Source organism: Monopterus albus, unplaced genomic scaffold (genome assembly GCF_001952655.1).
Source record: "Monopterus albus unplaced genomic scaffold, M_albus_1.0 scaffold101.1, whole genome shotgun sequence".
NCBI lineage: Eukaryota > Metazoa > Chordata > Actinopteri > Synbranchiformes > Synbranchidae > Monopterus > Monopterus albus.
Window position 1 is genome coordinate 1,196,066 of NW_018127981.1, and position 15,811 is coordinate 1,211,876.

Genomic DNA, 15,811 nt, shown 5'->3' on the forward strand with positions numbered 1-15,811 from the left:
GCAGCAGGGAAGTGCTTGTTACGTTGTATAGTATTTGGGATTTTGGCTTTATAGACGTTGCTGCTTTAACTGACTGATAAGACGTCTGTGTTTATGTATAAAGCCAGGAACAATTTATTAACTGGTGGAATTCAAAAACTATTTAGTGAAAGGGAAGGGGGATACAATTTAAGGGGTCAGTTAAATTTAAAAATTCATGCTATACGTACAACCAAAAAAAGATTTTGTATTTCCATAAGTGGGGTAAAACTATGGAATAATTTAAGTGTAGACATAAAAAATAGTAATAGAATTGACGAGTTTAAACATAAATATAAAGGTATGTGTCAATCAAGATATATGCAAGAACAGGCTTAATGATTAATTAGATGGAACATTGTGGGTGTGGTGTATGAATGTTAACACTTTGTAATAATTCTTTAGTATATTACTTGTGTGGTGTAGAAGAGAATTATTTACTGCTTGCAAACCAATGATGGTAAGATGATGTCAGGGGGTAGGACTGGATAAGTCTGACTTCTTCCTACTCCATTCAAGCATGTACTAGGTATAAGCAAATTGATATTAGATTAGCATTTGTTGGATATGTGTAAAATTATGTGTGTTGATATATCAATTGTCTTTACATGCTTGAAAGAATAAATAAATCAAATCAAATCAAATCCTGTTAACGGTGACCCTTAACTCCTTTTGTTTGTTGTTTTACGCTGAGAGGTGGAGATAAGATGGTTTGTAGTAATAGTACTTGGTCTTACAAAAACACAGAACAAACAAGCATCACTAGCCACAGAAACCTCTGAACTGCTCTTAGGCTGAGGGCTGGCAGTTTTTTCACTGTCACTTCTTGTTATTCTGGGTTAAATGGGGCCAAATTCAAAACCCATCCACCCAACCAGAGCCGCAGCACCTGTATTTTCTCTTTGCTTTCCAGTAGTTTCACACTTAACTGAGATCAGCGGAGGATCTCAGAGAGCTAAAGCTGTCCCTGCTCTGACAGCTTATTCATTTATAAGCTCACAGCTTCCTATCCTGCCTCCTTCCTTTGTGTAGGGTATAACATGACAAAATCATTCTCACTCTCACAAGCCTCAGTCTGTAACTTCAGATTGTTTTAATCCCTGGGTTAAAAAAAGTGTCTTTCATTTAATAAATCACTCCCTCAGAACTCTGGATCCCTGTGTAATTATTCCTGTGATGTGACCGTAAGCCAGTCGTAAGACGAGCACTTGACGAGAAGCCGCTCGTGCATTAAGTATTCCTAAGCCTCCTCCAGTCTCCTCCATAAAACTAATGGCAGGGGCCTTCCTTCGATTTCTCTAAATATCCTATACAGAATATCAAGGGACTGGCTGCTGTGACCTGATTTGGACTCATGTGGACAGTCAGCAGGTCAGCATCCGTCAAACCCAAGCTTGACTTCTCAGCAGCTGAGCCACCTGGGATTTGGTCTAACAACCCAGAACATGTGCATGAAGAAGGGGGGTACCTGCTGAGCAGGTTCACTCAACATGTTTAGGGTCCCTCTGTGAGCAACTTTCACACTCTATTTTTTACTTAGTGCTGTAATAGCAACCAACCCTTCTATCCATTGTTTCTAGTTTCCCGAACAGGCTGGAGACCATTTGCATTTAAGAGAGGTGGGAATGTGCACTTACACTCTGCTTTTGACTCTGATAAAGCACATGCTGTGAACATAGACACACATAAAAAAGCAGGTCTCCTAGGTGTGTTACTTCATGTGCTTTTCCTTTAATAGAAACCAGTCTGTCTTCTGGTCATGCTTTTACTGTCCACAACAAGTAAGAACGTACAGTTGTGCTTCTATGAAGGAATCTGCACAGATACACACAAATACAAGCAAATTTAAATACAAACTCACCAAAGAACATGCTGCTCTCCATAGCTCCTCAGGCGTGGGGGTCTGCTGTTTGTCCTCTCTGGTGCCCTGCCAGTGTGTGTGTGTCCATGGACAGCAGCTTGGGCATGTCTCATACACTCCTCAGGGCTGTGTGTGTCTGTCAATGTGTGTTCAGTCCAACAGCAGCATCAGTGACCAGTCTGCATGCTGCACTCTGCACGCAGCTGCTGTCTGTGCACCTCCATATCTGCCTCTCTCTCCCTCTCTCGCCACGTACTGGTCCTCCCTTGCCTCTCTCGTCCACTCCCCTCCTCTTTAGCTCTTCCCCTCCCTCCCTCCCTCCCTCCCTCCTCCTCCTCCTCCCTGGCCCCTACAACACACAGTCGATCCCTTCGCTTCTTTCTTTTCTCTCTCCGAGGTGTCTGTCAACATTCTCCAGAAACAGCCCCTTATACCCCACCTCTCTCTCTATAGGTGTCTCATCTTTGTTTTATGTGTCAACCAGCCTCTCTCGCTCACTTACGCTCCTTGCTTTTTAGCGCTGTCTTTCCTTTATTTGATCTTATTCGCCTTCTCCTGCTTCTGTCTCCATCTGATTCCTTTTTCTCTATTCTGCCTGTTCTTCGCTCTCCCTTGGTTTTTCTCATTTTTATCTCTGTCTCTCTGTGTCCACCTCTGTAAACATCTTCTGCAGTGTTGGTTTTTTGCTTATCTCTCTCTGCCTTTCTTCATTTACTTTTTTTCTTTTGGTTCTTATCATTTTCTCCTTTTTACTCAACTCGTTTACATGCATACAAAATCAAAACACAACCGGTTGCTGGGAGAAATCATGTTATGAGCTGAGCAATACTGTATACAGGAAGGAGACCATGAAAGTCCAGGATAAGAATCTCACAGAACCATTTCAGTCACTGAGGTGTTTGTGAAATTACAATAGCAATGTGTGGTAGGAAATCTGCTTGTAAAGCTACAGTAATCAATAATTTTATAACATAGCCTTTGGCCTGCTGTATCCTAATCAGTACTACACAACAGACAAAGTTAGCAACAAGCTAGTGAATATATGCCTATTTCTATCAGGAATTAGAGAGGACCAAAACAAAGATAAAAAGAGTACAAATATTAGGACTTACACTTGCAAGATGAAATTAAACAGGGGTCCAGATGGATGATAATGTTGCTCCATATCTGATAGATGTGTAAATAGACCACTCTTTGCTAAAAAAATGTTTTGATCTATCAATTCTATGAAAAGATAATATGTCAGTGTGTATTAAACTTCCCCGAAGTGGTCAAAAAATAAGGTTGACAAAAGCAACAGGTGGATGCAAAGTGATAAAAAACATTATTTATTGCAATAGATGTACTCTGATTTCTCTCCTCTTTCCAACTTTATTTTGGAACCATGGCTGATATACAGTAATTCAAGTTTTAGCAGTACAGGATGTTGCGATGCTTCACCAGTTATTTTTTTCTTTTGTGTGTGTATGTTGGAGCATTAGAACTGGCAGCACAGCGAGAGAGGACAGACTCAGTACTGAAAAAGCACACAGTGAATTTTACATAGTCCACTGTTAAACCCGACTGATATTTAGAGAGACAGTTTTGTGTTAGTTTGAAATGTAGCCAGACTTGGAATTAAATTATTTTGAAATAAGGATGCATTGCTGCATGATCTTTCTTTTCATCCTGCCGCTCTGCTGTCACATTGATTCAGAAATGTAGTGGGCTAATCAGGTGTCTCTAATCAGCCAGTTATGGAAACCAGATTTCTTGTTTACACAGCTTTAAAGCAATCCAATTACTGCAAAAAGTAGACAGTAACAGTTAAGTTCATGTCAGTGTACTGACTGATTCTGTCTTCTTTTGTCTTTCTCTCCCTCCTTTTTTACACTTCCTTTTCACCCTTTGTTGATGACACCCACTCCTTAGTTTTCTCTCCACTGCTCACAGACTCTTTTCCAGCCTGCCTTTTTCATTGTAGTTTGCTCCCTTCTGTCTTGTTTTGCTTCCACTTATTCTCTCGCTCTCTCTTCTCGTGATTTGTTTTTTCCTTCTCTGGCTGGTTTGTAATCAGACTCAACAGGAGCTGATATCAGCTGCTGCTTCTGCAGCCATGAGACACTGCTGCTGCTTCCCTCTGTCTGTGGTCCTCAAACACACGCAAACCTAACACAGGCACACAAGATACACAGACCATACACATACTACACACACTCACAAATACAGATGCACACATGAAGACTGGCTCAACAAGAGATAAGCAAACAGGCTGCACTAATACACACACACACATGCACAGAGGAACAGATAAACACCCGCTCTCTTAAATACTAAAATATGTGCAAAAGACATGCATACTAAAATAAACACAATCAAAATATGCTCAACACATTTGAAAATACTCACATAGGCAATATGCAAACAATCCCACAGTATATACACACACAGCTCTTGACACACATTCACCTCATGGAGATCTGCCCTGACCTTAACCTCACCCTAACCTTAAACCAAGCTGTCACCCTAAGGGAAGTCCTCACAATATGAGTATGTAAACAGGTTTCTATGAGAGGCCGTTTAGGCCACAATTCATACTGTCTCACACAGACACAACTATACTCTTACACACACACTGACACCCACTCATACGGAAACATTAACAGCTGCACAGCACATAGACAAAAATTATACAGTTGCATTCACACATGTCCTCTATTATATAAAAATAACAGTATAGTATAATAATATGAAAAGATTTTTAAGAAATATGGGGAGCAGGTAAGAAAAGTTCTATAAGAAGGACAAGAAAATTCATTTTTCACCACAGTGTTTGACAGTAGTTGAAGGAAGAGAGAGAAGGAGAGACGCTGCAAACACTAGAGCGACAGAACATTGGCCTGGTGTGTCATGGGCCTGGTGTGTTGACCCGGAAATCTACATGCTCTCATTGTTCTGTTATGTTTTACCGCTGCACTACACAGGTGCACAACAGTCGTTCATTTCTTGAGTCAATGACACTTCTCAAAATATGCCAGTTAGCCAAAAGTAGTCCCTCAGTATATACAAAAAAAAAATCTAAATACTTTCAATGGCAAAAATATGCTATAATGCTATAAATACTAGCATGTAATAAAATGTTCTCTGTGTTTTTGTGGTTTAAATTCTGGTATTTTTGTAACATTCTATTAAAGAAATCTGGAAGGTGCACCGGGATTGTCAGCTTTACCTGATTTTTGTTCGAAGCAGCCATGTTTATGTAGCTTGATTAGAAAACAACTCTGCCTCTGTTTCCCGAGGGAATAAATTATTGCAGTTGATTATTACTGGGTTGTCAGTGGATAGTCCTGCAGCATCACTTTTTATTTTAAAGAATCTGCTTCTTCCTCTCCTAACTGATAGTTAAACATGCATTGAGATGTGCTTCTCATGAAAAAATGTGCTGACAAAGGTTAAAAAAAAGCCTATTGCATATTTGCACCTGTGTTTCTGTACAGATGTGGTGTGTTCCTAATGATGGAGGTTTAACTGTTCCCAAGGGTCTGAGGAGAATAATCCCTGTGTGTGTTTGTGTATTTGTCTCTATCAAGGTGTGTGTGTGCTGTGGGTCGGTATTCCTGTATGTACTTAACCTCCGCCTGGCTTTTACCTGGATCACACACACTCACTCGGACTGGCCCACTGTAATGCTGCTGAAGGTCAGACAGAATTGACCATTCCATCGACTGCAAATGAGACACTTTTCTTGGTCTGCCTGAACACACACACACAGATATCTATCCAGTCTGTCAGTGACATCATCAGCTGTCTCCTCCAGAGAGAAAATAAATAAATAAATAAATACGGAATAATTCTGCATAGCACAGATGCTTTCAATTAATTGTGAATCCCCATTCTCCCTGTCCACCCCCGCCCACTGAACCCAGTTGCAGTAAATAAGTCCATTCAAACGGCAGCTCTCTTTCTCCACACCTCCGTCTTTGTCCTCCCTCCTCCCTTCCACCTTCCATTTCTTTATCCCTGTTCCCCATCCTGTTGTCCAGCTGCGGCGATGTGTTTTTTAACCTTGACTCTAAAGTGTCGGTGGCAGAATGGGGCATTATTTGTCACCATAAATAGCAGCTAAGCAGCGGCGGTAGCCCTGCAGGAAAAGCCCCAGTGCGCCGCATGCGAGTGCAGCCTGGGATAGTTCATTAATCTTGCTGTCACTTCCATGACGCTTTTCATTAGTTATAGGGCTATCTGATCAACAGGCAGACTCTCAACCTTTCAAAGCAGTCCCTGGCAGCCGAGGAAGGCAAGAGGGAGGCAAGAGGGAGAATAGAAGTTGGACCTTTGTGATGAGACAGAGAAAAGAGAGAAATTAGAGTTCAAGAGAACGTCTGGTTGTTTTGGCCTCTTACAAACCAAAGTCTTGGGGGAGGTTGACCCATGTGGTGCCACAGGAAAGCCAGCTGACTCTTTAACAGAAACATTATGTGATGCACTGTTTAGTTAGTGAATTATTCTCCTCAAGGAGGACAGTAATCTGTGTATCTGCTACTTATTATAATTTGTTTGTTTGGAAGATCCAACTTAAAATGTTTTTTTTTTTAATTTGCAATCTTAAAAAAAAAACAATCAGGGGGTTGAAATAATTCCACCTATTTAAAAAAACTTTAGTTAAAGGTCAAATTCTTGATATTTTAATGACATTAAATCAAACCTAGTTTTAGCACTTCTGTGTATTTACATTCTGTGATTTACCTTTTATTTAGTAGTTTTTGTTGTTAGTGGCTCAGATGCTGGATTCAGTTTGTTTTTACACGTGCGAGGGATTCAGAGGAAATTATCCATACCTGCTGTTTGTAACTCTGTGCCCTGGATACTGTAAGTACCTCACTGTTTACTGTTACCTGAGCTGTATTAATTACTGCTAATGTAAACCCAACATGCTGCTGCTTCTACACCTATAGCTTTTGTCGGGATTAAATGGTCATGGCATGCATAAATAGACAGAAGGTGTGTGTCTGTGGTAGTAATGAAGGTATGTCTTTGTTAAAATTAATCCTCTGAGGAAAGTGTAACTGAACAGTGAGCGACTTTACCGGCTGCCTGTAACATGACTGATCGCGATGTCTGCAGGTTTTTGCTATTTATCGTGGCTCGTGACCTGTTTTTTTGTGTTATTTTGTACAGCTATGTGTAATGATTTTACCCAGATTTGGGGTTTGTTCATCTGCTCATCACTCCCCTGGTTTGGTCCTAGAAAAGGCTGCACAAGTTGCTCTTCTGTTGTACAGTACAGTGTCAAAGAGAAAAGAAGTACTTTGAAACCATGAGAACTGGCAGATTTTTTGTGTTTTTTTATTTCCAGTTGTAAAATGTTTATTTGCTTCAGCTTGTCCACACTGATAAGTCAGTGTAATGCGAAATGTTGTAATACTCTGTAGCATCTATTACTGCTACACCTCTCAAGAGGGCTGGACCTAAACATCATGACAACAGAGAGCTGAAAAGAATACAACAAAAATATTTTTATTCGTCTGGGATCTAGGAATGTGTGTGAGTCATTCCCAGAAAGAAGAATCATAAACTGCTCAAGAGGACACTTGACACCAGATGAAAAAGCTCTGGTCCACGTCAGCTCCACCACAAGCTATTCCTAAGTCGACCGAGTATGGTACCGATGACCGATGACTGTGATGCAGGGTTTACAAAATGCACTGCTGCATAAAACTGCTCTATGTCAAATGCAGCTTGTGTGCAACCCACCCACATGTGTTTTACATCACTGGGTGAACAGTGAACAAGCAGGAGATAACAGCTCATACCTGCAGGGAAGAATACAGTTCAACAAAGTCATGGGAAGAGCTTGTATTCTGAATTCATTTACATGAGCACTGAGTCATCCTCTGTGTTGAGAATTATTTTACTTTTTGAGGGTAGCATCAGTGCTATATGAGATATTGACTGATAGTATGAGATCTTTTTCTTCTTTGAGAGTTTCAGGCTGGGATAGATGGCAGCCCACAGCGGTTAAGAAATAAAATGACACATAAAGTTCCAGCTGCTGTTACTGTACATTGAAAATGGAATTGAAATGGGGTTTCAGGTAATCACCCTGAAAATGCTGCGGCTTCATACTGTGCAACGCTCAACTTCTCTGCAAACTGTTGATCCATCTCCCATCCTGGTTTTTTTTTCTGCCTTAAAGTTTCTCAGCAGAGAGGATCAAAGCATCCTCGCAGCACTTTTCAACATCCATCAACCCCCCCAACCCTCTCTTACGCAGTGAAGTAATTGAAAACAGATAGAGAAGTTACAGCACGCTGGATGTGTATTGTGGTTGTTAGCAAGGGGGTTTCAGAGCTGGAACAAGAAACCAAAACAACAGTGATTGCAAAGCAGGTTTACTGAGGTCAACTGCTGAATATTTTGTCAGTGACACACAATTTAAACATCCTGAAGAGAATAGTAATAAGTGAGCTTTTTACTTAAGTATTAACATGCTGGGAGAGTTCAGCTTTCTCACTACTACATTTAAGAAGGAAAGCTTTTTTCTCAGGCAGCTGCAGACACTAGTTGGTTTTGAGAATAAGATCTTAACCTCAATATGATAAATATCACTGTGATCAGATAAAAATCTTTTATCTCCAAAATGTCAGCTTTCACAAACAGTGAAAACAGCCTTGTTTCATCTTGATGACATGGTGAATTTCAGCCACTGAGGAGTCTTTGGGTAAATCCAAATTCTCTTATTTTATCATTCCTTACTCGACCCAGAAATTAATCCAGTCTGTCAGCTTGAAGGATGTCCCAAAGCTCTTATTCCTGCACTGAGAAGCAAGGAGGCTGCTGGAGGACCCATGAAAGTGGGAGACCATACTTCACAGAAATCTTATGGACTGATATGACCCTTTACCAGGGAACAGCTGGTGACTGGAGGCTTTAGAAAAGGATCAGAGGTCCCATGTCTATTAAACACGTTCCTCGATTCTTCTGTCCTTGCATTTTATGTGGGCAGGACTAAGATGCAAGGAGAACACACAAGTGAGGTAAACATGAAGGAATTTAAGGTCATTGGAATTTACCTTTTGTTTCTCTCATCTTTCTCTTCTTTATCTTTTCTCTCTTCTATCAACAGCAGAAAAGTGGATTATGTTGTAGGAGTGGTTTGAGAAGTTTCATTTGATGTTGTGATACCTTTTTTACATCCACTGTAGCTGTCCTTTGAGAAGGAGCACACTTCCCCAAGCCTCCGTCAAGCTTACACAAGTTGAATGTTCAATACTCAAAACATAGATTTTTAGCAGATCATTCCTTTAGGTAATTTTACTGCTGTCTAGAAGACTTCACTTTTAGAGTAGACATGGCTCCTGGCTCTGCTAGTTACACAACCCATGTCGTAGGGTTCACACCTTCCCATGTCCAAGAGCCAGTACAGACTTTTTATCAGCCTGACATGTCACTGACCTCTGATGCAATGGAGGTTCAACCCTGTAACTGTGTTATGAGATCTCATGTTCTGCACACATTCCATTTGTTCACGCAGTTGTTCAGTTATATCACGAAGAATGACGCAGTGTCCACAGTGGTGAAGCAGAGCCTAAATGGAGTGAATTATTAGAAAAGATGCTCTGAATACATAATGTAATACTCATTTCCAGATGAATACTTTTATCAGTTTGTGGGAGACATCAATTATTCCAAATGTTTTGGAGGTGGATTCTTAATTTAAAGATCAAATCTGTTGCATAAATTTTTCACAGTGCTATATATGGGTTGTCCTACAACTGTCCAACCAAATGATCTAAAATAAAATTGTTGTTGAGTCACGTGATGTTTCGGAGACTTCTTTGACTAAAACAGTGAATACTCAGCGTTGGTATTAGGTTTCACAAATTCTTATCAGTCAGAACATTTATTGTGAAACAGAAAGTCCAGTAACCTTGATTTGAAAACATTTCACTGGTCAAGCAGAAAACATCAAGGAAGTCATGCTCTAGCAATATAACCAATTTTAGATTTACTCTGCGGTTTGGCTGATGTGATTCTCTGCACTTCTATTTCCTGCTCTCCTTTCTCCCTCTCCCTCTTTCATTCCACTTTATCTGTCTTTACAGCTTGTAAAGCTGAACAGCCAGAAAGAGACGAGCCGAGATATTGATCTTAGGGGGTAGGGAGAATTGCTGCAGTCTAACAAACACAAATTGGTGTCAAATACTCATCACTCAACTAAAAGACAAGCTAGCCTCAGATAAATGTTTACCACCACTCCAAGAGATGGAAAAAAAATGGTATTAACCAAAGAGCTTAGAAAAAAACGATTTTTAAGAGAGAACAGCTTTCTGAGCTGAGATCTAAATGTCAGCTCTGGGGTTTTATCTAATCTGTGACAATTTTCCTCCTTCCCAGTGTGTTTAGACGTAATATGCAATAAGAGGTAGGGGTCTCAAGCCACATGACTTGGATCGACTCAGACTTGGTGACTTGAGATTTGACTTAGATGAGTCAAAATCACTTCCCTGTTTAAGGGGGGCTAATCCAAAAATGATCAAATTTGGATTTTTAGGTTTATTTTGTCAATGGCGTTAGTAAGAAGAGAACCACAGCATTCAGCTTCATCTGCCACTACAAAACCCATAAAGAAAGGCAAGTATGTGAATGTGTCTTAGCTAAACTATTTGCTGGTCAAACATTAGCTAGAAAGCTAATGTTACATTTAAGCTTTTGGACTTGGCTTCATATCGTTTATGCTTTATTTGAGCGGAGTTTCTGATAAAATACATCCCTATTTAATTTAATAGCTGAGGGTTCATTTATAGCCTTCAAATGCACCATTGATAAACAGAGGAGGTCTGTGAATGCTTCACTTACTGTAAATATGTGATATTCCCATAAGATGATCAGATCATCAGAATTTTGTATGACCTGTGACTTGCTTGACTTACACTAGGGACTCAACTTGCTTGATTTTCATTGCAGTAACTTGCTTGAGACTTGAAGGCTAATACTTAAGACTTGCACATGTATGACTTACTCCCAACTCTGCTGTAAATGTAGAAGCAGCTCCGGGCTTTGGCCATGAAGTCACTCAGTGTCAGGAAACATCCAAACAAGCACTGTGCAATTTCTGTAACAACATGTGAAGCCAGATGGATGACTGACTGATGTGATCTAAGAAAGCAGGGGTCCAAAACTTAATTTTGTTTGTCTGCACCACCAGTGCCTGTCAATTCCCAAATTAGAGAGGATATTATTCACTCTCCACTTCCCTCTTGACACAAGAGCAGAAAAAAAAAAAAGTGGTTGAACATCTACTTTGGCCAAACTCTAATCACAAGATTCCCAGCATCCAGTAGGATACTGATGCATTCCTGATGACATCCTCCTTCATGCAAGCTCTTTTACAAGCCATCACAGGCTCTAAATCATGCGTGCAGGAGATGGCAACTTTCTAAACATCTGTTTTTACAAGGGACAGACAAAGTAAACTGTGTTTTGCAGCATGGTCTGCAGTTTGTAACCCCTGGAAATGCTAACAGAGAACCATTACAAACATAGACACTGAGACATATTGTTGTACTCATTAAGATGAGGTGCAGGTCTAAAGTCCTGTTGAAATGAATGAGACGTCTGCTGCAGCTGTACATGATGATACAATGTATAACTGGGCAGTTGCATGGCCAATCATCTGACTCCAATCTTGAAAGCAGAGGGAGTATTAGCGGTGGAATGTCATTAGGTGCACACACATTAGACTGCTTTATGAGCGCCTGTGACAAACTGTGTTGTTCTTGTGACATTGTCAAGTCAAAGCAGATGACTAAAGCTTCAAAGTCTTGCCCAAGAGGCTGCAGTTTATCCTGCTTGATCTCTCACTGGGAGTCCTTCCCGTGTTCTTGTTGACCATCCCAGAGCTTAATTAAAGCTGCCAGGAACAGGGTGTTTCTGTGGGAATAAATCAGGGAGGTCACTGAGTAACACACAGACTCATGGCATTAAGGCCGGTCTGGTGCGGTTGTATCGATTACAGAAGCGCAGCTCATCCAAGCCTTCAGGATGTTGGGTCAATGTGGATCAGATTTGCATCAGAAAACTGAGGTGGAAGTTTCCCCCTGAAGTCTCCAGATGTACACTTGGTGTGGCTGCTTAATGTGTTCTGAGGTCATTATGGAAGCTAGAGGAAATGACAGCTGAGACAAACCAAGACTCATCTCTACTGCACTTACTGTCTGTATTTCCATCCAGATCCAGATGAAGTGCTGAAACATCGGCCAGATGTTTTGGAATGTTTGTTTGGTTGCCTGGTTGTTTATACTGCCAGTAACCTTCTCACCAGGAGACAGTTTCCTTTTCTTGGAACAAGTTGCCCATAATCTTTCACACTCCTATAAACCTGTTTTTCATTTTTATTCTTTCTTATCTTTTTCATTAATCTAGTTCAGTGTTCTCTTCTAGTTTTTCAAAGAAATCCTCTGAACTATGATTTTACTGTCTGTGGAGAGGCAGGGCTGATTACTGTTGTTAGCAGAAACAGTATCCGAATCTAAGCAGAATTAGCATTAGAAGTGAGTTAAGGTCTTAGGCTGCCTGTAAATTAATGTTGGAAACAGAATAGCTTTTTTTCAGAAAAACTGTGTCATCTTACAGACTATGAAAATCTCCAAACCCAGTGGACCCAGATCCAAGGCTTTAAAAGATCAGTTTTCTTATCAGGCCTGTCTTCACTAGCTATTTGAGAACCAGTAATTTCTTGTACATCAGGAATGCACAGGCCTGAGTATGCACTTCATCCTATGCATTCTATACATGCCATGCAACCATTTGTGGTGGTTAAAGTGCATTTGTGATCCGATCCCAAATTTTCTTGGCTGGTCAACAAAGGCTGCCTTTGTAAACCATCTGAGGAAAATGTCTGCTGCATTTTTAAGCTTCACCAGATTAGTGAGCTGAGAGAAGAGAAGAGCTGCAGAAAATGATTGCAGTGGGTCAGCACGACGACTCTCTTAGCTAACATATTAATGAGATCTCTGCTTAATGAGTCAGTTATTTCCCCACTAAAAACGTGTGCAACAGATGTCAGTGCTTTTGTGCTGAATGGCCCCAGCTCTCATTGCCAAGCGTGTTATTTATTTATTTATTTATTTTTCTACAACCATTGTGAGCATGTGTCAGCACTTGTCCATTGTGTAATTAACATGCAAATAGTTTGGAGATTTATATTTGTGTATTTGGAGATTTTATATGTATAAGGAGTAAGCACAAATTAGCACAACTTGTGTTCACTATAATACACTCAAATGACTAATTGATAATCAAATGAACATAGTGTAGTTACTGTAGTCTTATAGGAACTGCTGTTGTAGCTGGATAGCAGCTGTGTTATAGACTTGCTTTTTATTACGATGTTTGCCATTTTGTTGCTGTCCCAAAGTCTGAGTTATAATACTTCATATAGTTGAATGAAATTATTCCACAAAGCAACATAAAAACTGTATAATTGCTCATCATTACCCAATCCCAACTCTGTTTCCTAAAAATTTTTTATGTACTAATAAATTGCACAGCCAAATACATGTTGTCACAAACCATAATCACTGCCTGGCAACGCTGCTCTGATTAAGGGAGGTGATACATTTCTTTAATACACAAGCTTATGGAGAGGTGGATGTAGTAGATGGTGGGTGCAGGACTACAACACAAGTTCACATCCTGCATCCTGCATGTGGTAAGGTTCAGGAAACAAAAGGCATTTGTGGCTTTGGTTAAAACATTGTTAATAAAAGTATTGTGTCATGATTCAAGTAAATGTGGACTTTTTTCCACTATTGCATAAACCAAGACCACAATCTGGGTTTTATTTTCTTTACAAGAAAATTATTTTCTCTACAAGGAAATATTGTAATGCAACAGCGACTTTTGAAGGACAACAAATGCAGTACGTTGCCAGTAAACATTTGGCAGACACATAAAGCATTAACATTTTGCAGCAGGCTGAAAACAATGAAAATGTTTTCTTGTGTTTATGAGAACATGATCTGGGTCTCATTACGTTTTCTTCAAAACATCCTCGCTGTTGCACATTAGTAGTAAATAAACACGATTTTAAGGAAACGGCATGGAACAGAACTAAAAACTCATGATGCAATGTTCATACAATAGAGCAGTGTTAGGTTTTTAGCCTCTGCGCCAGCAAATTTTCCAAGGCAGTACTCTATGTATTCAGGTTGTGCTTCTATTCTTGTGAACACAGTATCTCAGGAAGACCTCAAGGGAATATCTGCCACAAATATCCACTTGGACTCAAGGATGAACAAATTAAATGTTGGTGGTCAAAGGTCACATGCCCTCCCATAAACTTGACTGACAGTATACAGTCCTCCACATATAATTCCTTATCATATAAGCAGTAAGCATAGCTGAATTATTTTGGATACAGTTAATGTAAAGGTACTTGAACATTGTTCATATAGTCCCTCATCCATTTAATTTGGCCTTGTTTCTTTGACACTCTATCATATGGATTTGTTGGCGCTGTGCACACTGTTTCAACATTTCTTATTTACTTTGTGCTGTCCGATGTGACCGTGCAGCAAAGTACAAAACATCCACCGGACAATCTAAATGAGATGCACAATGTTAGAGAACAATAGCGTTCTGATCTGTGTCATTTCTTTCACAAATTATGAACAAGTTAAGTCATTTTTATGTGCAAGAGTTATGATACAATTGTACCTGATACTCGCCAGTCACTGCACTTTTGCTTTTTTGCCTAACCCTTGCCTTGGCATCATTTTCACGTACAGACCAAATGTATTCCTTCCACCTCTGTTCTTGCTTCACAGGGAATTCAACATGTGTACTCCTTTATGTTTTCTTCAACAGGGCTTCAGTCATAAATTTAACACAATGTATAACTCAATAAAAGACATAACTTTCGAGGTTATTTACAGGGAGCTTCCAACTACTATCATCTGGGCCCATAATGCACGGAAAGAATGTGCAACTTGTCACAGGATGACACCTAAAGTCCAATAAATCCTGCTGCTGCCACTGCGACACAAGATAAATAGAAACCTCCTCCATGTGACCTGCACCCCCCCACCATCACCCTCCATCCACCAGGAGCCACTGCCAAGGTTACACAGGACAATGCACTTTGTGAAGGCTCAGCACTCTTTAATTTCTACCAGCACAGTCCTGAGCCCCATCCAGCTGGAGCTAGAGAGGAGGATCAACACACATGATGTCTGGGTGACAGCTGAGCGAACTGACTCAGCCCTGCAAGAATCACACAGGAAGGAAACCATTCATTTGTTCATGTTCCATTTTAATTAATACCATGCCAGAGGTTGAAATCAGGCCATTTTGGAAAATATTTTTTATGCTTCCCACCTTCCTTTGCCATCAGATCCATGCTCAAGCCATAAAACCTTCATATTTATTTTCTGCTTTTCCATTGTTTCATTGTATTTTGAATTAAATATTAAAAAAAAAAAACAGGGTTGATGATAAATCAGCCTTCTTACTTTCATTTATTTGATTTCATTCCCTCTTCAGGCACAATATGTCAGACACAGACTAGAGTTTTTGTTATACAAACACAGCTGCATTGAGAGCAGAAATAATTATATTGGTTGGTTAAACCACACCAGGCAGAGTCAACAAACCCATTTGTTTTCCAAAGCCCAACAGAGCTGAGTCGTCAACTGATGGAAAAGGAACAAAATATGAGCAGTAAACACTGATATGATATGAGATGATAGACAATTGTTAATCATATTTTGCAGAACAGTTTTGGGGGCAGCTATATTCCTTTAATTTCTCCGGTTGTGTTAAGCTGTGCTTGTACTCCAAAGCTGATGCTAACACTGGCTGCGCATAGAAACACAAAACTCCGAGATAATATTTAGTCGTATAGGCAGTTGTCAGGTACGCTCTTCATTGTTTCTGGCATGTGGGCCTAAA

At 40.1% G+C, this 15,811-nt stretch overlaps 1 protein-coding gene across 1 annotated transcript in view; it reads right to left on the reverse strand.

Annotated features, from left to right (window-relative positions):
* The window catches only part of LOC109965597 (zinc finger protein 385D), an 80,717-nt gene extending 78,590 nt beyond the window's left edge, over window positions 1-2,127 (reverse strand). Inside the window, 1 exon segment of the mRNA XM_020609746.1 lies at window positions 1,880-2,127. Within this exon segment, the coding sequence (XP_020465402.1) occupies window positions 1,880-1,901 (22 nt within the window). The 5' untranslated portion in view covers window positions 1,902-2,127.
* Between the last annotated feature and the right edge of the window lie 13,684 nt (window positions 2,128-15,811).